The 24,422-nt window shown below is 43.8% G+C and overlaps 1 protein-coding gene across 2 annotated transcripts in view; it reads right to left on the bottom strand.

The window, feature by feature from the left end:
* TRAPPC12 (trafficking protein particle complex subunit 12) overlaps positions 1-24,422 on the bottom strand; it is a 115,845-nt gene that overhangs the window by 22,967 nt on the left and 68,456 nt on the right. For both annotated transcript variants that reach the window (XM_040427555.1, XM_040427556.1), the window contains exons 6-7: positions 23,103-23,215; positions 16,535-16,607 (exon numbers count right to left, since the gene is read on the bottom strand). In XM_040427555.1, coding sequence (XP_040283489.1) covers positions 16,535-16,607; positions 23,103-23,215 — 186 coding nt within the window. The remainder of the gene's footprint in view (positions 1-16,534; positions 16,608-23,102; positions 23,216-24,422) is intronic.

The following is a 24,422-nucleotide window of genomic DNA, read 5'->3' on the forward strand; positions in this document are numbered from 1 at the left end:
GCCCAGCACCTACAATCAGAAGTGAGGAGGGGTGCAGGTCGCCCGATACAGCAGCTCAGCCCCATTCCGGCAAAACCAAGTATCAACATCTCATTACAAAGGGGCTTTAAGAAATTTCCCGGTATACAATTAAACAACCTGTAACAGGATTTTAAATAAATGACAAAGTTCCCCAAAACCAAAAAATGTTTGCTTTATTCATAGAAGCGGAGCCATGGCGGTGTACCGGTTGTGCCTGTTCCTACGGCTGAGCTACAATATCAAACACAGACCGTGGACAGACATGTGGGGAGAAAAATAAAATCCTTTTTTCCTAGTCCTGGATAACACATTTAAAATGGTAGCAAGAGATGTAGAAAGGTTTAAAGGCTTTCCTAGATTTTAGAATATGGCTGCCAGGATTCACATCCGTTCAGTTAGGCTACTTTCACACTTGCGTTTACATTTTCCGGTATTGAGATCCGTCAGAGGATCTCAATACCGGAGAAAAACGCTTTCGTTTTGTCCCCATTTATTGTCAAACTTAACTGAACAGAACGGAATGCTCCAAGATACATTCCGTTCCGTTTGGTTGCATTCCCAGACCGGAGAGCAAACCACAGTTTTCTTTTGGTCATGGGATGCAGAGCAAAACGGATCCGGCATCACCCACAATGCAAGTCAATAGGGACGGATCCGTTTACTCTGACACAATAGAAAACAGTTCCGTCCCCCATTGACTTTCAATGGAGTTCATGACGGATCCGTCATGGCTATATAAGACCTAATACAACCGGATCCATTCATAACGAATGCAGATGGTTATATTATCAGTAACAGAAGCGTTTTTGTTGATCCATGACGGATCAGGCAAAAACGCAAGTGTGAAAGTAGCCGAGATCAAGGACTGATCTCACTGCTGGACAAAACGCTACAGGAAAAGAACGTCTTACAAGAATGCCTGTGTGTTGGAATATTAACATGTTCGTCTGAAGACACACAATATAGGGGGGGAACTATCTGACTGATACTCCCATTCACCTATATGTAGAGAGAGAAAGTGGCTGAGAGCAAAAACTGAAACCCCTGAGTTATTGGCAATGGTAGGGCTCCCAGCGGTCTGACCCAGCCATCTAGCTTGAAAAGGGGTCATTATTGGACAACCCGCAATATGTGCTTCAAGAGCCTGTAAGGCCTTCTGATTTGCAGCTAATCAGTTTTTGCTAGATATTCCCAACTTTTTGGAAAGGTGAAAGTCTCTGACAATGCCAGGCACAACATCCCAGAGCTCTGGCTTATGTTAGCCAATGGAGAATAGTTGTGATGCTTCCTTTTGTGTACTAGGTAGCAATGTCCCAACCCACTAAAAGAGGAGGACGATCCACATACTTCTGGCCAGGTGGTATATTTTTTGATCAGCAATGGAGTAGGTAACATCTGCAATATACATCTGTAATATTTACATGTACATCACTTTATGAGAATAAAAACCAAAGACAATGATTGCCGTACATTTCATGGAGTTAACACCACTGTCCCCATAAATTTACAGCAAATACAAGAATGGTATATTCACACGGGACAGTAAAAACCACAGCAGAAAACGGGGGTTCACTTTTTACCATTTGGATGTTGTTTTGGTCCATTTTTTGCTGCTGTAGTTTCTTTCTGCTTAGAAGAGTAAGAGTACTGAAAACTCAATTAGCAAAAAAACACACAACCAAACTGCATCCAAATGGTAAAATTGCATTTTAAAGGCTATGTACACCTTTGGAGGTAGTTTTTGTTCATGACTGCATTTTACTCATTTTTGTCTAAAAATCATATTTTCAATTGGCCTTTATTAAAAATATTGAGCCATTCTGTCACAAAGGGTTAACTGTTTTTCTAACTGAGACTGCTACTTTGACTTTCACTTTGTGCCGGTTATCTAATAACCCTTATCTCTAAATTACTAAGAGGTCTAAACACTTATTTACTTCTTATCAGTAAGATAAGGATTGAGCCATAATGAGTGTTTATAATGTCAGAGAGCAGAGATAAGGAGCCCGTCAGCTCCCCAACTGACGGAAAAGACAGAAAATCCACAGGCAGCTGCTAATTGAAAATACGATTTTTAGCTCAAAATAAGTACAATGGAATCATTTAAAAAATGCCCCCAAAGGTATACATAGTCTTTAAGGATAGCAATAAAGTGCTGTCCAATAGGTTTGGAAAAAGGATATGAACTCTGTTTTGACTTGAGTGGAGACAACGTGCTGCAGAAGACACCCTATCTCTCGGTATGTTCAAACATGGCAGATAAGTTGCAGATTATCAGTCACAGAACTGCGTGCAGAAAATCCACCTAGTTTTCCAGTACTATCAAAGTAAAGACGTTCTCATCCACATGTAGTGCCCTAGAGCAGGAAGTACCTTGACATTTGCCTATATCCCCTAAGCAAAGTAAAAAACTTCTTACTTTATTTCTCTTGAAAGGGTTAACTTATACTGTTTAATACTGTGTACCTGCATTTTATATGTTGTGATCTGTATCCTGTTCATTATAGCTGTATTTACATGACTCTGTGGAAAGGATTAATGAATACTGAGAGACTGTTAGGGCTTTGATTGAGAAGCTGGTAATTTTCCACAGCTGCCATGGGGTTTAAAGAAAACCATGTTTTGGAGGGAAAAAACTCAGACGTTGTTTACCACCAAAAAGCAGACAGCCTGACCTTTTAAATGTCTGGTTTAGCTCTGTTGTTATGTCTGGAAACTTGTTTTTGTCTGGAAAACCTGCTGTCATTGCCATTGAGTATCATTGAAGCTCTAATGTAAGTCTATACCAGAAGGGAACTGAAACAATGTATCTGTTTGTGCTGAGTTTCTCCACTCCACCCCTCCCACTAGAAGGTTTAAGGCTACTTTCACACTTGCGTTGTTCTTTTCCGGCACTGAGTTCCGTCACAGGGGCTCTATACCGGAAAAGAACTGATCAGTTTTATCCCCATGCATTCTGAATGGAGAGTAATCCGTTCAGTTTGCATCAGGATGTCTTCAGTTCAGTCGTTTTGACTGATCAGGCAAAAGAGAAAACCGTAGCATGCTACGGTTTTATCTCCGGCTAAAAAAACTGAAGACTTGCCTGAATGCCGGATCCGGCATTTTTTCCCATAGGAATGTATTAGTGACGGATCCGGCATTCAGAATACCGGAATGCCGGATCCGTCCTTCCGGTATGCGAATGCGCAGACTGAAAAAAAGGTGAAAAAATAAATGACGGATCCGTTTTTGCCGGATGACACCGGAAAGACGGATCCGGCATTTCAATGCATTTTTTCGACTGATCAGGCATTTTTAAGACTGATCAGGATCCTGATCAGTCTTACTAATGCCATCAGTTAGCATACATTTTGCCTGATCCGGCAGGCAGTTCCGGCGACGGAACTGCTTGCCGGATCTCTCTGCCGCAAGTGTGAAAGTAGCCTTAGTCTAGCAAAAACTGTATATAAGGAGAGCAGTCAGAGCCCCTAGTGTTCTGCAGTTAGGAAACCGTGCTTGGCAGAGGAGACTCCGCCAGACTACCAGAAGAAGACGCTGAGACGGGGATACGCTGCCACAGACCCTGGATCACCAGCCTTGGACCAGGGTACCAGCCTTCTGAAAAGAGAGGGACAGCTAGCTCAGGCCTTTCCTTAGCATTAAATCTTTCTTCTGCCAGGGAGGAGACTGGAGAAGCCCGCCCAATGCCTCGCTTGTATTGTTTTGCACCTGAACCCCTCCATTAAAGAAGCACCCTGGTATTACTGCAGACCCTGATTTCCTGGACTTATTTCCCATTGGGGTGCACCATGCCTTACCATCCCTTCCGGAGAGCAGCAACACATGGTGACACCTCAATGGTGTCCGGGGGACCCAGCGTAGTGTTGGGGCCACCCCAAACACGGCGTTAAATTGAACTGTGCAGCATGTCAATATATGCAGCAGGTTTTTATAGGGTTTTTATAGGGTGATCAGCAACGTATGGTACGCTTTTTTCTGCTGCGGATTTCCTGCAGAAAATCTGCAGCATCTCAGTCACATGTAGACGTAACCTTGCTGCCACACGTTCAGGTTTTTTTATGCTGTTTTTGAAGCCAAAATCTGGAGTGTATCATAAAAGGATAGAAACGATTAAGAACAGATATTATTCTCTATTTTGTAATCCTTTCCTCCTCAATGTGTGGCAGCTTCCTTCTTCCAAGGTCCAACTGCACCTGTTCACTTTCTAGCCAGAGAGGAATGTGACAGACAAAACAATATGGCTCATGCATACGACCGTATTTAGGGTCTGCATCCAATGATGGATATTTTGTGGATCGCACGCGGATCCATTCATTTCCATGGGTCCGCATCCGTGCGATATCCCTATTTTGAATATCTGCGGTTTGCAAATCACAAAATACGTATGCTTATGTGCATGGGACCTTATAGAAAGGATTACAAATTGACAATTGTGCTTTTCCGTTTTGTTCTGGATTTTAGCTTTTTTTTTGTGTAGCAGGCTATAGGATATGGACATGATTGCAGAGAACAGACTGCAAAAAAAAAAATTCTACATTCTGTTGCTTTGAAAGCATGAACAATTCCATCAGCAAAGGGCATGAAATGGTATAAAATAGAAAAATAATCAGTACTTACCCTTTAAATCCCCTGATGCTCCAGCTCTTGCCACTCCTATGGTGCCTGCCTTTCTTGCAGCAATGTAGTCACGTACATCACTCACATGACTGGCCTTCGTAATCACACGCTGTACTTGCATGCATCACCACTGAGGTCACCGATTGGCTGCTGCAGTCACATGAGAGATGATGGAATGACAGGGACCACAAGAGTGACAAGTGCTGGAATATTAGGGCATTTAACAGGTACTGGTTACTTTTTTTTTATTTTATACTAATTTCTGCCCTTAGACAATTTTCAAAAAATCTGAATCTTTCACTCTATCAAAGCAACAGACTGCGGGATGTTCTATGTCCTCCTGTGGTCTGCAACCTGGTCATAGTGTATAGTCTGTAAAAAAAAACAACAAAAAAAAAACAATTATCAGTTCTGCAGTCTCCTGTCTGCCCTATCCATGTCTGGCTGGAAAGTGTGAATGGGTGCGGTTCAGCTAATGGGTTGGTCCTTGGATTAGGGTTTCTGCTGCAGCAAGCTGTCTGTCAGCCGAGGTTAGGGTAGTTTCACACTACATCCATTTACAAAACCTCACCTTTCCGTGGTCCCCTCTAGACTGGAAGTGGCTAGGTCCTATGACATCTGCAGCCAATCACTGGCTTCAGCTGTCACATGTGCTATATACGGAAGGGTGGGCAGGTGAGTTTTTTTTTTTTTTTATTGACCACAAGTTACCACCATTAAGCCAGACAACCCCCATAAGTTCTATTCACACTGGTATCATGGCCTCCTACTGTCTGTCGTCGGAGTGTATAAAGTCTTACTGAGTTGAAGGGGTTATCTGGGAATTTGATTCTGATTGTCTATCCTAAGGACAGGTCATCAATATCAGATTGGCGGGGATTCATCTCCCGGGACCTCCACTGATCAGCTGTTCAAAGATGCTGCGGCACTCCTTGGGCGCTTAGACCTCTTCCTAGTGCCAGTGATATCCCTGTACTTCAGTCACGTGGCCTAGGCGCAGCTCAGTCCCTTTCAAGTCAATGGGACTGAGCTGCAATACCAAGCACAGCCGCTATACAATGTACGGCACTGTGCTTGGTAAGATGTAAATAGACTGCAGAGCTCACTGGAGCTCTGGTAAACGCAGTGGCCTCTTCAAAAAGCTGATCGGTGGGGGTGCTGGCAATTGGACCTCTGCCGATCTGATACTGATGACCTATATTATGGAAGGGCCATCAATATCAAATTCCTGGATAAGCCCTTTAATAATATTAAAGGGAGTCTGTCAAAGTTTCACCTTTTTAACCCTTCCCATGGCTTTCTAGCAGCCTTAGTGTTATTAAAAACGTTACCTTTATGAGCAATCCTGGGACTTCTAAAACCGGCAAAAAACATCTTAGTTGCATATGCAAATGAGGGCTCGCAAGTGCCTAGGGGCGGCGTTACCCTCGTAGGTGCCCAGCTAGCTCAGCCTTATCGTCACTTCCCCCCACCCATTCTTTCCCTCTGCCCGCCCATCCTTTCCCTCTGACCGCCCTTCTACTTACTTCTTGCTTCGCCAAGATCCCGCGCCTGCGCACTCAGTCCGTCGGCCGGCGCATGCGCACTGCGATGCCCATTCCTTGTACGGCATCACAGTAATTAATGTGCATGCGCCGATGGACCGCCTCCTTTGTGGTGTTTTCGCGCCGTTAGCATGCGCATTAATTACTGTGATGCCGTACAAGGAATGGGCATCGCAGTGCGCATGCACCGGTCGACGGACTGAGTGCGCAGGCACTGGATCTCGGCGGTCAGAGGGAAAGGATGGGCGGGCAGAGGGAAAGGGCACTTGCGGGCCCTCATTTGCATATGCTACTAAGATGTTTTTTGCCGGTTTTATAAGTCCAGGATTGCTCATAAAGGTAAAGTTTTTATTAACTGTAAGGGTGCTAGAAAGCTATGGGAAGGGTTAAAAAGGTGAAACTTTGATGACAGACTCCCTTTAAGGGGATTCCTCAGGACCTTTTAGTTGCTGTGAAAACAATGAAGGAACCTCAGCACGCCTACGGTATGTATGCTGTGCCCCCTTCATTGTCAACACCGCGCCCAGAAGCCTGAGGGGGCCCAAAAACCCTTGTGGTGCATAAGACGACACAGGTATTATAGAAAGTGCATGCAGGTCAAGTTACCCCTCTGGCTGGAGGAAAGGGTCAGGACAAGAATTAGTCGGGGGGGGGGGGGGTGCAGTTTTAATTTTTGCCTGAGGCAGCACGAAGGCTATGTGCTATATGGGGGTCCAAGCTGAACTCTTGCACCAGGGCCCATGAGCCTTCTGCTACGCCCCTGACTGGCACAGCAGTCCAGCCGTGCAGTCAGCCACTGCCTGGCAGGTCAGTCCTATTCAAATGAGCCCCGCAGGTGTGCTGAACAGCAGGGTTTCTGGTGGTCACCTACGCAGAAAAAAAACAATAATTCTATGTTAAAACTGCGAGCGGTTTCGCAATGCAATTCTGTCAGCTTGGCATACCACTGTGCCTACAGGCGTACACCCAACTGCAAAGTATTTAACGTGAAACTAACACAAGGACAAATGATTGTCCAAGAAAATTAATTAATTGCAGGTCAGAACTGTAAAATCTGTATAATATTTCATCATCTGGTCTGACATACATGCAATGAGTGCACCCGTCCACCGGAGACCCAGTACAAATAAGGGACTGTTTACTATCAAAGCCCGGATCTATATAAACCATAGCAACCAAATATTCCCATTCACTGTCTAAGCAGCTTCATGTCAATCACGGTTAATTACTTGCAGCGCATCTGCACTTTTGCCCGCTAAAATATCCCCCTATGTATTCACCTCCTTTCTCGGGCTCGCAGTGAATGAGGCATGTTGCGGTCAGAAGGCGCCCCGCCACCGGCTATGTCTAGACAGTAGCTTAAATCTGGAGTCAGGGCCGCGTGCAGATTCCAGGTGCAGGTGTCTGCAAGTAATTGCGAGTGTGACTCTTATCAAATGTTCCAGGCAACGCTGTCACTTTGCTTTTTCCTCTATTTCTACCTTCCCGTAAGGATCCAGGCAGCGGCTTTAACTCCTGCACTGCCTGACAAAACACAGAGAAGAACAGGAGAAGCAGATGCTATGCTGGACCATGGTAGAAATAGGATTTATTTACCCTCCTGTACCGCTGCTCCATAGTCAGTTCCGATAATGGTTAAGCCGGAAAACCTTCACCATATGAGTTGGACAGGTTTACCGGCTTCCCCATGATAAAGCCAAGTCTGTGTCAGCTTCAGAAATGGAGATCAGTGAGATATAGGGGATCAGCGTTGCAGTAACTAGGTACGACCACTATACAGTGTATGGCGTGGGTGTCGGACCCTGGCAATTTAAAGCCCCATTCAGACGACCATATGGCTGCCGTGCCCGTGTTGTGGACTGCAAACAGCAGGACCGCATTACACGGGGACCAGCAGTGTAAACTCCATGCTGCGGCGTAGTCCCAATGACTTGAATGGGTCCAAGATCTGCAACATACGGCAAAGGATAGCACATGTTCTATCTTTTGCAGTGCGTAGGCACGGACCCGGAAGCCCATGGAAGGGCTTCTGAGTGTTTCCGTGGACTTCCAATTCGTACCTACGCACCTCAAAACATAGGACATGTCCTATGTTTTGCCGTATGTTGCAGATGGCGGATCCAATTAATGTCAATGGGCCAGTGCCCGTGTATTGTGGAACCGCTGTTTGCGGCTAGCAACATGGGCACAGCGGCCATACAGTTATCAATACAATGGCAGCAGTGCTGCAGCTACCAGCTCCCTCCATTACCCAATGGTGTGTAGTTCCGGCACAGGAGCGGGGTGCTGGGCCCCAGACGATCTGATATTGATGTCCTATCCAGAGCATAGGCCATCAATATCCAAATTCTCGACCGCTCCCTTTAGGATTTCAGATTCATTTGTGTTATGGACACAGGACTCGGGACGAAAAAAGAATCTGACCCTATAAAGGAGAAGGGCTGTTTTGCACGAGCGGATGCCGTGCGTGACATCCGCTGCGTGAATGACAGCCAAGACCCGCTGCGGACAGCAGAAGCACGGAGTATTAACATGATTGATAATGCTCTGTGCCTCTCTGTGACCTTTTTACTACAAAATCATAGTGACAACTTTATCTCACTGTGATTTTGTAGTAAAAAGATGACAGAGGCACGGAGCATTATCAATCATGTTAATACTCCGTGTCTTTCTGCTGTCCGCAGCGGGTCTTGGCTGTCATTCACGCAGCGGATGTCACGCACGGCATCCGCTCGTGTGAAACAGCCCAAACTCTTTCCTATACACCACTGTATCTCTGTCTAGTGTCCGCTCCTGCACCAAAACTACACTGTGCAGACATGGCCTTACAATACCACACGTTTCAGCTACGCTGCTAAAAGCTCATGATAGAAAGACTGGAAATTGAAATGACAGAGACAAAGTGGCGGATTATTCCATAACGCAAAATGAAAAAAATGACATCATTAATGGCAGCTCGCTAAAATCAATTGAAATCTCAAGTGTGCGCCCGACAGCGAGGAGGAAGAACTCTAACAGCATTGATTTTAAATCTGCGGAGAGAGAAAAGAGAGAGGTCTGGAAACGTCCAAGCATTATGCAGAGAAAGCCGTTTCCCAGCCATCAGCTCAGAGGCAGCCAACTGTGCCGTGATGTGTCTGAGAGGTTCTGCCCTCAGCTGCCCCCTCCTTCAGCATGACCTTCCCATCACAGCGTCTCCCTGCAAAATGTCCCCGTCTCACCAGAAGACACTCCACCACTTCAAGCAGCCTTCTAATTAGGTCTATAGAAGAGGAATAGCAGAGCAGATCTGGGGCACTGTGCATGCCAGCCACGCATCAACTGTGGAGGTATTTTTACCCGCTCCACACAAGCGCACTCATTCTATTGTTCTGTAATATGGCAAACACGGACCGAATTAAAGGGCATCTCCGGGATTTTATCTAATATAACACATTCCTAGTACAGTCCAGAGCCCAAGAACTGATTGAGCACTGCAGCGGCACTATTTATTCACACAGCCTCAGGGTACTCACACACTTGCGGCAGAGGATTCCGGCAGGCAGTTCCAGCGACGGAACTGCCTGCTGGATCCGGCAATCCGGACGCAAACTGATGGCATTTGTCAGGCGGATCCGGATCAGTCTGACAAATGCATTGAAATACCGGATCCGTCTCTCTAGTGTCAACCCGGAAAAACGGATCCGGTATAATTTTTTTTTTTGCATTTTTAAAAGGTCTGCGCATACACTTAATGCTGGATCCGGCACTAATACACTTCAATGTGAATTAAGTATTTTTGGCCGGAGAGAAAACTGCAGCATGCTGCGGTATTTTCTCCATCCAAAAAACGTAAGAGGGACTGAACTGATGTATCCTGAACGGATTGCTCTCCATTCAGAATGCTGATCAGTTTTTTCCGGTATCGAGCTCCTGTGACGGAACTCAATACCGGAAAACAAAAACTCTAGTGTGAAAGTACCCTCACTCGTAAGGGCTCATGCACACAACCGTCTGTGACCCATAAATCACAATGGGCCCATGCCTACATCAGTTTTTTTCACAGCTCCTTGTGTCCGATCTGCAAAACTTATCGCAGGTCCTATTATTATCTGTTTTTGAGGATGATGTCGAAGAATGTGGGATATGACTAGAAACAACATCTCCATGTAGGTTATATTTTCTAGCTGTGTCTGTATCAGGCCTCATGCACATGACCGTACGCGTTTTGTAGTCCACAAAACACGGATCCCGTCATTTTTTTTTTGTAAACTCCTGTAGAAATTTTCTATCCTTGTCTACAAAACAGGTGAGATTTTTTTTGTGGACTGCCAGAACAGATAAATAGATGCGGAAAGCACACGGTGCGCGCTTTCCGCATCTTTTGTGACCCCCCCCCCGAAATGAATGGATGCAGATCAGAGGCGGACCGAAAATACGGTTGTGTGCATGGGCCCCTAGAGGTCAGTGAATCGATCCTAATGAACTGAGTTCAGGCTCCTGGAGCACCGAGGGGCTGGTCTCGCTTCTCAAAAGACTACAACCCTCCCCCTTGATTGACAGGGCCATACATTTCGCCTGGCCCGGTCAACCTCGTGCTGCCGCAGTTTCTCTGAGTATCGTTAAAAGCCCAGAGGATCTGCTGCTACCTGACAGAGCAGATACTGACTGCACATAGACCACTGACGTCTGGTTACACCCTGAAGCGGATGTGGCAGCTTCGGATGGAGGCGCGCCGCCCCCAACTTCCAGGTGTACCCAGATGTCAGTGGCACATACACAGTCGGTATCTGCTCTGTTCAAGTAGCAGCAGTAGATTATCTGAATTTATGTGGATAGTGAGAGCATCGAGACTGACAGGGCCAGACAAGATGTCTGGCACTGTCAACCAAGGAGAGGGGAGTCTCCCGAGTAGCGGTGCCCGCCCCTCGGTGCTCCCAAAGGCTGATTTTGAATGAATTTGATACGTTAGAATTGATTTGCTCATCTCTAGTCTGTATCAGTTTGCTGCAGGTATTCCAGTTTTCCACTCACAATGCAAAAACATGTTGATAGGTTAACTGGCTTCCTATCAAACCGCCCTAGAGCGAATGGGGGCCACTTATCATGAGGGTAATTTTGTTGGAGTCTGCGCACGTGAACACTAAGAGTCACAAAGCCCCTATTTTGCGACTTTTTGAAGCTAGAATTCTGGAGTGCAGAGCACAATAAATTTCCCCCATGGTGTTAGAGAAAAGGAAATTAGATTGTGTACCCTTCTACCCCCTAAGATGCATTATGTGAGCATCCAAACTTGCATAAGTGCCCCATATGGGACTAAAACAAAATGCTAACGTTTAAAAAAAAAAAGTTTAAAAAGAGGAAAATGCAAAAAAAAAAACTCCAATAAAACTATTTATATCAAAAATATATAAAAAGAAAAACGTATGCATAATTGTTTCGCAGTTTCCAGAAAGACCCAAACTATAAGTTTATCACATTATTTAACCTGCACAGTGAGCAGAATTACTGTTTTTTGTTCACCATGTCTGCTAAAACAAAAAAGTGATGAAAAAGTCTAAGTTACCCCAACATGGTATCACTAAAAACATCAAGTCATCCAGCAAAAAAAAACAAAGCTCTCAGAAGGCAGGGATGAAAAAAAAATAAAAAATAGGCCAAAATATTCCCAAAACGGGAATGTTATCTAAAAGTCCTGCTAAGTGTATCACTACAAGAACAGTACTGCCCCCGCTGACTCCAGATCTCTAATTTATATTTCCATACTCCTCCTCATTCTCCTGGACCCGGCCCTGTAGACGTGATGTCAGTAATGACGCTGTGTGGGATCTTTCCAACAGGGCTTCAAGCAGGCTTGGGCCTGTGACGTTTGAGCTGGGAGGGGAAGGAGGGACCCGATGATACAGAGACTCCCCCCGTGAATCTTACGCTGGGATAAAAACAGGGTGCGGGTCACAGACTGCCATTAGGATGGAGGAGTCAAAATGCACTCAGAACTTCATCAATCTGACTTGTACAATGCAGTAAGGGTGTAGGTGTTATTCTTTTTTTTTTTTTTACTAGAAAACCCCTTTAAGATCTGACTTTTCGTTCTGCACGTACCACAGACGCTCGGTCAGATTAACATCTTATTGAATTTGTGGCCAAGTCTACACCTTGGACTTTTTGTTGTGTTTCTTGAGCAATGTTTGCCGTGTGGCAGGATGCATTAGGACTCATGCACACAACAGTATTTTCGGTCCGCATCTGATCCGCATTTTTTGTGAATGCGGACCCATTTGTTTCAATGTGGCTGCAAAAGATGCGAACAGCACACCGTATGTTCATTCCATGGCCATGCAACACAGACAGAACATGTCCTATACTTGTCAGTTTTGAAGACAAGGATAGGACATTTCTACAGGAATTTGAACAAAAAAATATATATAAATAGTGGCATGCACACGGCTGTGGTTTGTGTTTTGCAGATCTGCGATTTGTGGACTGCAAAACAGATACGGTTGTGTGCAGGGGTCCTCATCCTGCTGAAAGAGGACAATGCTGCCATGAAGGTAGGTTCAAACTAGAGATGAGCAAAACGGTTTGTCTCATCAACCACAGTTCTACACCTTTGAGGGGGGTGTCCCTTCAGCCATGGGCGGACTTGGCCTTAGATCCTACAGGGAAATTCCCTGGTGGGCCGATGCCTCCTTTAGGCCCCTAACCATAAAGATCTGATGCTCTCAGCATTGATTCTTGCAGGAACATCACGCACTTATGCACCTGGCCAGCGGCTGCAGGTGCCCTCCCGAATTCAACTGTATTGGTATCCTCTGGACAATGATACCGTTTCAGACTGTGCCGCAGGTGGAAGTATTTTGTGCTGCACTGTGATATCTGGTTCTGCTGGGGCAGTATTTTGTGCTGCATTGTGGTATTGCTGGCCCTGCCTACATCTGTTGTCCCACCTTTTGGCAATTTGGACCAGCCTAATCACGGCGCCACCTTTAGGTTTTTTTCTGGGCCACTTTAAATTCCCAGTCCGCCCCTGCCTACAGCTAAAGACACTCCTCCTGCCTCTCGCATGCACGGCACATGACTGCTGAAGCCACTGATTAGCTGCAGCGATGGCGTGGATGTACAGCATGGCATCATCGCAGAAAGTAAACCACCGGAGCATCCGTTCAGTGGAGATCTAATAGCCGAGAGTTTTTATCTTATAGCATTTCCCACAGTTGCTTTATTGCTTAAAATTCTTTGACAACGCCTTTCATTTATATCAGAAGATTTTTTTCCCCGCAAGCAATGCTGCATCGGTATGAAGCAGCAATCTAAGGAGGTTTGCAGGAACAGCTTAAGTCGTACAGGCCTGCAGCTTCTGATGCATCTCTCTGCGCCTGACATCAGTATGCAGATGGCGTCTCATACTGCGTATGATTTAGAACCCATCCCAGTCGCTAATGCTCATGTTTCCTTCAATAAATCACCTCTAAATTAAAATATCTTTTAGGCAGCCTTCCAACCATCAAATGTTTCCTAAAATGCAGGAGACAATTTTCCCAATTAGACAGAAGAGATATTTGGAAGTGGAAAACCCCAACTCCCTCTCCCCCCCATCCTGCCATTAAACTTTACTATGTTCCTCAGGGATGAGTTGTGAGGAATGATTTAAGTGACGGGTGGCCAAACTGGACCTCGGATAGAAGGATGCTTCAGAATTTATAACCAAACATCGGAGATATATATGCACCGCAGATTTCAATTTGGAAGCTACGCTAAGCCTCTGCTTTACAAGGGGAATACTTGCCTAGAGAATTTATTGACCTTCCATACTTGGCTGACCCAGAACTCATTTTCCGAATCCACAAGTCTTCCAAAATGACTTCCAATCTATTTTGTGACTCTCAGTGGGTGAGACTGTTATTGTAGTTGGCTCTCCGATCTATCATTCTGTGTGCCCTCTCTCGTCCCAGCAGTCCATCTGTATTACACGCTCGCACGGGGGGCACGGCACTGTATTATAAATGGTTAATTTTTACCATCTTGTAATCTGCGAAACTACCTAAGAGTAAATGCATTAAGAGCTCTGATGGGATTTTGGGGTTTTTGGAGAAACAGAGAGAAAAGTTAATCACAAAAAGGAACATTAAGGTCCTTGCGCTGAAATAACTTAAATGGTCAGAACAGCTCGCTAGAAAAATAAGTCTACAACAAACTGCGTAGCCGGGGACTCATTCTGTCCAAGGGGTTAGTAATAAAGCAAATTTGAGAAACACAAACTTTAAAATAGGTTACATATGTCTTTGTTAGCCTCAAAAATAGGGTTTAAGGCAATGATTCGTTAGTTATCTAAACCCAAGATAGAAAATCTGTTTCTGAAACTATTTAGACAGGCACTAAAGTACAAAAAACAGAAACAAGAAAAAAAACTGCCCCATGGTCCAGTTCTGATGCTCATGTGTCCTAGATAGGAACTGTCGGCAGTGGGGGGTCAGCATGGGGACCCCGACTGGTCTACAACATACTGTGTAGGGAATGTGTCTGATTGAGGATGGTTGCCTGCTTGGGCCCCCAGTGATAACGAAAACTGGTGGTCCATTCTCATAGGGACTCCTGGAACTCCATTTTATTTTCTGATCACTGAGGGCCCCAGTGGTTGGACCCCCATTGATCAGATGCATTTTCAGTACCCTGTAGATAGAGGATGTGTGGTTAATGGAAAAATCCCTTTAAACTTTAGAGTAATTAGATCAGACCAGATGTGCTAGCTTTCACTCCCCATAAGCATCAATGACCCTTGTGGTCCAAATAGAACAACGTGATAACAGGGCCCTTTTGTTAAACACTAGCCACAGCATACCAGGAGTACCCTATAAGGCCTTCCATTGACCCAGTCATCTGCCAGTCACAATCACTAAGATCCTTATGCTTGCCCATATTTCCTGCTTCTAATACATCAACTTCAAGAACTGTTCCCTTTCTGCCTAATATGGCTCATGGGTAAAGAAGTCTCACTGGTCCCCAAATAGACTGTACAGGTGCCATTGAGAAGCCCATTTTCTCTCCCCTCCTTTTTAGCAAACCAATTTCCATATGGGAAGCAGGTTGTTACAGCAGAGATGTGCCCCTATCACAAATGGGAGACAGACTAGACTAATTTAGGTCCACCCTTCTGGCTACACCCTAGATGGAGGAGACTGACCCTTGATTTTGCCCTCAGATATAAAAAATAAATAAAATAAAAAAAAAGTTTACAAAATGTCTTGCAGACTGACAAAAAAAATAATCGGCATATAAAGATATTTTTGCATTTTTTGTTGTTGCCTGCATTGTTTGTATAAAGGGAATCTGTCACCACAATATTGGACTAGTATCTGCAGTAGTATTGCAGATCACCATTTAAAGCACATAGTCAGGACTGCTGTGCAGGCGCACAGGAGTCCTCTCCATTATGATGGCACAGCAGTCTGGACTAAGTTTTTCAGCGCAGCTTTGAGATTTCTCAGCACTGGTCCAGGGGGTGATCTGGACTCCTTACGTGCACTGCTATCTATGTATTACCTCAGATAACAGTCCAGAATCATGGTGACAAATTCCCTTTAAAGGGGTTCTCCAGTACTTCATGATAAGCCATCAATGTTTAGATCGTTGGGGGGCAGACCTCAGGGACACAATGAAGGGGCTGTACAAGCAGCCAAGTCTGACACTGCAGACGCGCCCCCCCCCCCCCCCATTCAAAACTCCATAAGCAATGGATTACTGCAGCAGGAAAAGCGAAAAATACACATACAGCTTCTCTCCCATTCTATGTGAATATATCCTTATATACAGCACTGATTTAAACAAGTTCAATCAGAGCTAAATACATCCATTTTTTTTGTTTTGCTCCGATGGGGACAGTCTGTAGAAATGTATTTAACAAATCCATTCTCTACGATCTGCCATTCTAGCCTCAGCGGTCACGGGATCAAGCCACCTCTGGTCCAATGGGGAGCGGAAGTATCCGAAATGGGACAGTAGTGTGGGAATGGGTAAACTGCAGACTGGTCAGTGGTTTTATTTTAAATTGGGCACAGGTTCCGACAATTGGTCCATACAATCCCATTTAACAATGTTAATATTTTGTGAGTCAAGGAAATAAATTTACCCCGACCTTTCACAGACAAAAGGGCCCTAGTAAGCAGGTCTACAGAGTGAAGATCCTAACAAACAGCACCTGAGATCTCAGCTTCCAGGATCCCTTTGATTATGACTGGGGAAGGGTTTAGTAAACTGAGAATTCTGTAGGTGCTTGGGTCTTCAAAATCCCCGCTACCATAGCCTTTGGGGAATGTCACGTTACAGTATACATATTAGACATATAAAGGGGAAATCCTACACAATACACTTACCCTGACGGTTACTGCTTGTCAATGTGATCATGCTTCCATCTTCTGCAAAACCTTTTTCTAAATTGTCTAAAATCTGAAAGAGTCATTATACAGAAGAAAATCAACAAGTAGAAGGGATTTTTGTTATATGAAAAGGGGTATTCTCACCGCAGCCATTTATGGTCCCCCAAACCCATACAGACAGCGGCTGCAGCATCCAGCCTGTACTTGAAGGCAGAGGTGGCTGGAGTTATGGCTACAGCTAAAGCACACCGAACTATGCTGTTGTGAAGTGAGTGGGTGATATGGAAACAGAAGTGCACAGCTACTTCCGCGATTGCGGCTACCTTCTGGACAGGGCTTACAGGTAAGACCCTCGCCTGTCAGACCATGTCCTGTCATAAATGTCTGCAGTGAGAATACTCCTTCAAGTAATTTCCTTTAAATATTCAGTCTCAGCCAAGTTCACCAGCTACAAGTTGTACTAACAAATGGCACATTAAAGGAGGCCTACCAGGGTAAAAGGCCTATTACCATGTATTCTAAGAATAAAAAGATTGAATATGATTACTAGATAGGTCTTGGTTTCTAAAAATTTTTCTGGTAGGTCTACTTTAAAGGGTTATCCCACAAATTATTTTTTTTACTCACTTTTCTTCCCTTTCTGTGGGTGGGCAGCAGCTCATCAGACACCTGCATCTCCCAGGATGCACTGCACTTAATTCTTGTTAAACCCTTCCTCTCCTTCTCAGAAAATAGTCCATCACATGCAGCAGAGATACATAGGATATGTAATGCCCCACAATTTCCTTCTCCACCGATATAGCTTCAAGGGGTTTTCCGGGATTTTAATATAGATGACCTATCCTCAGGATAGGTCATCAATAACAGATAAGCAGGGGTCCAACACCCGGCACCCCTGTCGATCAGCCAGGGTTGAAGAGAAGGCCGCGCTCTGTGCGAACGCAACCTTCCCTTCATTGTTTATCTGCTTGCCGTCGACATCTCATCGGTGAGCAGGTGTAATTACAAGAAGCCATCCCATTCATTTCAACGGGACGGCTCCTTCCTATTCAAGTGTACACTACAGAGCCGTCCCATAGAAGCAATTACACCTGCTCACCGTTGTGCTGTTGACGGCAGCAAACAATGAAGGGAAGGCTGCCCTCGCAGGGAAAGCCAGCTGATGGGCGGGGCGCCGGGTGTCGGACCCCCACCGATCAGATACTTATGCCCTATTCTGAGGATATTAACCCCTTCCCGACTGCCATACGGCTATATACATGCCCCATGCAGATAGCACGTATATAAAAGTATGGCAGCTCTTTAATCTAAGCGCTGCAGAGCTTCTGTCCCTGCACTGCTACTGTCACGGACAGTGTACAGTCCAGTAATGCTGGCAGAGTGGTCCCTTGCCGACGATCGATCCAATTGGTTAGTCTGTGCAGACTGACCAATACCAATCGGATTGCGGCAGTGTAAAAGTGCCTGTTTCAGACTCTGATCTGCACTCTGCAGATGAGAGCCTGAAATCAGGTAGGATGTGCTGCGTGCCCCCGATCTGTGGGCCCCATCTGTGCCCCCTGCATTGACGGAAAAATCTAAAAGTTATGGGTCTTCAATTTGGTTATGCAAAAAAAAAAAAAAAAAAGAAGTTTTATAAAAAATAAAGTCATTTTATGATATAAAAGTGGTAGAACATGAATAAAACTATAGATTTGGTATCACTATAACCGTATAAACCCACAGAATAAAATTATCAAATTTACCACATGGAGAACCTCAAAAAAAAACAAAAAAAACAACACTAGCAGAATTGCAATATTAGCTAATTTCACCTCATAATTATTTTTTATAAAAAGCGATCAAAAAGTCATATGTACCCAAAAATGATACCATTAAAAATTACAGCCCAACCCGCAAAAAATGAGCCCCCACACAGCTCTGTCAACAATAAAATAAAAACGTTATGGGCCTTAAAATCTATTGCAGCAAATTCCATGTTAGAAAATGCAGATGCCGCTCCTTTCCTTTTGAATTCTGCAGTCTGCTCATATAGCCGTTTACTACCACATATGGGGTGTTGCAGTATTCAGGAGAAAATGGGTAACATGTTATGAGGTGGATTTTCTCCCGTTATCCCTTGTTGAAGTGAAAAATATGGGCTTAAGCGACTTTTTCTTAAATATTTTATCATTTTTCATTTTCACAGCCAAGTGTTTCTAAATATTATGAAACGCCTCTGAGGTAAAAGTGGTCATTACACACCTCACTAAATTCTTTGAGGGGTGTAGTTTCCAAAATGGAGTCACTTTTTGGGGTTTCTACTGTAGGGGAGCCTTTAAATATGACCCGACACCTAAGCCATTCCAGCAAAATCTGCCCCCCAAAAAACATATGTTGCTCCTTTTCTTCTGAACCCTGCCGTGTGCCCATACAGCTGTTTACGAACATAAATGGGGTGTTTCTGTAAACTGCAGAATCAGGATAATAAATATTGAGGTTTATTTTGCAGCTAACCCTTGCTATGTTATAGGAAAAATTTCATTAAAATAAAAAATCTATACAAAACTGAAAATTGTAAATTTCCCCTCCATTTTCCTTTAATTCTTGTGGAACACGGAAAGGGTTATCACAGTTTATATAACCAGTTTTGAGTAATTTGAGGGGTGTAGTTTTTAAAATGGGGTCATTTATGGATGGTTTCTATTATGTAAGGACCTCAAAGTGACTTCAGAACTGAATTGGTCCTTGAAAAAGTCGGCTTTGAAAATTTTATAGAAAATTTGAAAAATTGCTTCTCAAATTCTAAGCCTTCTAACGTCCTAAAAAAATAAAATAAAATTTTCAACATGATGCCAACATAAAATAGACTTATAGGGAATCTTAAGTAAAAACTATTTAATGAGGTATAATTGTCTGCCTTTAAGGCGTAGAAATTCAAATTTAGAAAATGAAATTTGTTTTACAAATTTTCAGTAAATTTTGGATTTTTTATAAAATAAAGGCAAAACTTATCGACCCCAATTTACCCCTAACATCAAATACAAGATGTCACGAGAAAACAATCTCAGAATGGCTCGGATAAATAAAAGCATTCCTAAATTGTTAACACAAAGTGACACATGTCAGATTTGCAAAATTAAGCCTGGTCACGAAGGTGAAAAATGGCTTGGTCTTGAAAGGGTTAAATCCCCATCAATATTAAAATCCTGGAAAACCTCTCTCATATTTTTAGGAATTTAGAAGTAGGGATGAAATATAGGATAGGTGTCTTTTTGGCTTCATCATGAGAAGGGGAGGCAAGAGAGCAGGGAAGCCACTGAGCATATTAACAGGCAAAGGTGGACCAAAAGAAAAAATAGCATGGGGCGCTACCAAAGAGGAAAATGTAATGTACATAAAAATAAAAAAAAAACACTATTTTTATGGCATATATATTGCAATAATACTTCATTTGAAATGCCCTATTCTTTGCATAGTAATAATAATCCTAGAATATCCCCTTTAACATGCTGAATAAATCGCTTTTTGGACACATTAAGGCTCTGTTCACACAACCGATAGCTAGTATAGCGCAGCATAGCATGTTGTGCCATTCTATCCAGTAAAACAAGATACCAATAAACATGATGGGCCCACAATAAGTCAATAGGGTCTGCCAGTATCGGCTATAAGAAGGAGGTTTTCTGGTCAGGCGCAAAACACATGGGATCCAATCCGTCTCTTATAGGTGAATCTTTTTTAATGCATAAATAAAATATAACAACGCGTTTCGGGGCTCAAAATGTCCCCTTCCTCAGGTTAACAGTAGTCACAATGAATAATATCAGTACAGGTATATAAAGATACAAAAAAAACGCCAAAAAACTGATTGCCTGAGAGCTGCCCACAGATGGGAGGGGCTAGCTGCAGGTAATGTGTCACAGATATAAATATAACTCTTCAAATTATACATGTGGTCACAGTATGTAATTTCAGTTGGTAAATAGAGATAATATAGTAGGGTATATCACAAATATTCGGCGATTCTCTCAGGAGTTTATTATGAAGCTTGCGATCACATGACCAGGTGCCCGTGTAAGGAGGATAGCCTTACAGAGCGCAGGCGCCGGGTACCTTGCACAGGAGTTACTCTGCCCCGATCACGTGACCGCATCAGTGCGGTCATGTGACTCATTTCCTCCGCTCTTTTTCATAATAAACTCCTGAGAGAATCGCCGAATATTTGTGATATACCCTACTATATTATCTCTATTTACCAACTGAAATTACATACTGTGACCACATGTATAATTTGAAGAGTTATATTTATATCTGTGACGCAGCTAGCCCCTCCCATCTGTGGGCAGCTCTCAGGCAATCCGTTTTTTGGCGTTTTTTTTGTATCTTTATATACCTGTACTGATATTATTCATTGTGACTACTGTTAACCTGAGGAAGGGGACATTTTGAGCCCCGAAACGCGTTGTTATATTTTATTTATGCATTAAAAAAGATTCACCTATAAGAGACGGATTGGATCCCATGTGTTTTGCGCCTTACCAGAAAACCTCCTTCTCTACAAGCATCCTTTGGGGGATTGGGCCTCCGATCCCAAAGATACCTCTTCTGCGGCTGCATCCACGGATCCGAAAAATCTCTCTTGTTTTATTTTATATACCTACAATAGAGTTGTGTCTATTCTTGCACAACCTAAAAAGGTGAGCACCTTTTAACTTGTTTTACAATTAAGTTTGTATCAAACATACTACCCTATTGTGCGCCCCCCATACCCCTTCTTTTGTCTCCATGTTCCCCTCCTGACCGAGGGGGGCTCTAGACTCGCCTGTGGTTTCCTAAACAGTATCGGCTATAAGACAGCATAATGTCATGGCTCCTGGGAACACACAAGCCAGACACCAAAAAATAAAAATAAAATAAAAATCAGCAACAGTCAATACTTTTCAAAAACTAAATGGCACTGCTAAAAGTAGAAATAGGGGAAAATCGTGTACAGCATTGCCATTCTGCTAGGGTCCAGTGAAGGACCATCCCTTTGAGGAGTGGGGAAACTTATTGTGTGGCACTTTTATATTTAATAGGGTCCTCTGTTATGGTACAATTGTGCACAGCGGTTTAACACGGATATCTTAACTGCCGACTACAGAATGACAGACCATCAACTTTTAACTCCTTTTTCTACAGTAGAGCAGTGCTTGGCTCTTTCCATAAATCCCACAAACTTGTATGGAGAGAGAAGGGGAGGCCACATCTCCATTGATTTCAATGGTAAAAGCAGCCACTAATGGATTCTTTGAAGTAAGGCCATGGGACCCAGAGGTAGGCTGTACGTATGCTGGATATGCTATTAGATAGGAGCTGTGACTATCCTGACAAAAAGGAGTTTTCAAGGACTCCAAAAAAATTTAGATCAAGCAGTGACTGTTATAAAATAATAAAAGAAGACTTGCTCACCTGTCTTCTCCCCTCTACTCCAATGCTGCTGCTCCAGGGCTTCTCGCTGGTCTTTGTAGTGATAATATCCACGACTCAACCCCATGTGATCGCTACAGCCAATCACTTGTAAGCAGTCCCTGGCTACCCCACTTAAGCAGCAGTGCAGGAGCGGTGGTGGAGTGGACAGGTGAGCAAGTCTTTTGTTATTTTAGAACAATCCATGCTTAAATCTAAGATTTTTGGGGCCTCGGAAAACCGTTAAATTACTTGTATTCCCTATGAACTAACAATTCTGCAAATCCTTTTCTTAGAACTCTAAACTGTAACATCCATTTGTCATTTAGTCATTGATATTTAAGAAGAATAAGGCTTCATTCACACGTTTGTGTCCATGATGACATCGGTGGCAAGATGGTCAGTGGTCCCTGAAGATGTCCGTGAAGGATCCGAGATTGGTCCATGAGTCAGCTTTCACTGCTTGGCTGAAAACTGGTTTCCAGAGCATCCCTTACCAATGGCCCGTGGCCAAAACACGTTCGCGATTCACTGACATGTAACATGTGAAAGAGGCCTAACGGAGCAACTGTACAACACGGAGTTCTAAGAAAAGATACTCCAGTCACAATATATGGAACACAGTTATGTACTAAAACAGGTCAGAAGTGACCAGTGCCCCAGAATGCTCTAAATGGATATATTAGAATATTTTTTGAGTTGAATGCCTCTATGCCAGGGATCAGAAACCTTCGGCACTCCAGCTGTTGTGAAACTACAATTCCCAGCATGCTTCATTGATTTCTGTGAGATATCTGAGAAGAGCAGAGGCAGTATGCATGCTGGTAGTTGTAGTTTCACAACAGCTGGTGTGCCGGGGGTTACCTACCCCTGCTCTATGCTGTCATGGATAGGGAAAAGTAATGCAACACTCCACAGGACCCTTTATTTATTTGGGTGCCTCTCCATCCTCCTGGCTACAAAAAGATATCCTACGTTTTCAATCCCAGATGATGAGTTTGATTTGGAATTAAGCAAAGCTAAAGCATTATCATCAGGCTAATGCGTTATCATAAGCGCCTGGGGGTCTTTTCAGTCCCCCATTTGTTGCTCACCTAAACACGTATACCTCTAGAAGACACATTATGTAACTTACCTTTAAACAAATAGTCTTCATACTGTGCAGTCGGTCAAGAGTCTCCTGAGCACACCCAAGGTACTGGCGCAGCTCTGCATGTAAAATCCTCATTGAGAAAGGAACCATGGAGCCTAGAGACAGAAAAATGAATGAATGTTTTTTTTCTCAATGGAACGAAAATATAATCAGTTTACAATCCTGATTTGTTAGTGTAAACCTTCTAGTCATTACCCTTCAATGTACAATGTATGTATAATATATATGGAGACTGACCTCATGGCACAGGGCCAAGTCATACAGAGGAGTAAAAACAACTAAGAACTAAAACTGGCAAAAACACAAAATAACTTTTGGGCCAATAAGACAATCAGATTTGGAAGTGAGCCATGCGGGGGTGAGATAAATAGTTTACACTGACTCCCCATCTCACCTGTGGCATTAAGCTAAGGAACCTCTGGCATGTGATGCAGCTTCACTCTGTCTTCCTGCCTGTGATAGGTTTCTCAATGTCAACTCTTAGGCTGGGTTCACACGAGCGTGTCCGGATTAGGTCCGGATGCGTCCCGGTGTGTTGCGGCAAAACCGCGCGAGTAGGAATGCAATTGCAGTCAGTTTTGACTGCAATTGCGTTCCGATGTTCAGTTTTTATCGCGCGGGTGCAATGTTTTTTGCACGCGCGTGATAAAAAACCGACACTGGTACCCAGACCCGAACTTCTTCACAGAAGTTCAGGTTTGGGTTAGTTGTAGTGTAGATTGTATTACTTTCCCTTATAACATGGTTATAAGGGAAAATAATAGCATTCTGAATACAGAATGCATAGTACAATAGGGCTGGAGGGGTTTAAAAAAATAAACTCATTAACTCACCTTCTCCTCTTGATCTCGAAGTTCCCGGTCTCTTCTTTACTTGAGTTGTGGGCTAAAGGACCTTTGAGTTGAGTTTACTGAGGAGTTGTGGGCTAAAGGACCTTTGGTGACGTCAGATCTCATGCTCCAATCACATGGTACATCACCACGGTGATGGACCATGTGATTGGAGCATGAGATCTGACGTCACCAAAGGTCCTTTAGCCCACAACTCATCAGTAAACTCAACTCAAAGGTCCTTTAGCCCACAACTCAAGTAAAGAAGAGACCGGGAACTTCGAGATCAAGAGGAGAAGGTGAGTTAATGAGTTTATTTTTTTAAACCCCTCCAGCCCTATTGTACTATGCATTCTGTATTCAGAATGCTATTATTTTCCCTTATAACCATGTTATAAGGGAAAGTAATACAGTTTATAGACTGTCACCTAGCAACCATGCGTGAAAATCGCACCGCATCCGCACTTGCTTG

Source organism: Bufo bufo, chromosome 4 (genome assembly GCF_905171765.1).
Source record: "Bufo bufo chromosome 4, aBufBuf1.1, whole genome shotgun sequence".
Lineage (NCBI taxonomy): Eukaryota > Metazoa > Chordata > Amphibia > Anura > Bufonidae > Bufo > Bufo bufo.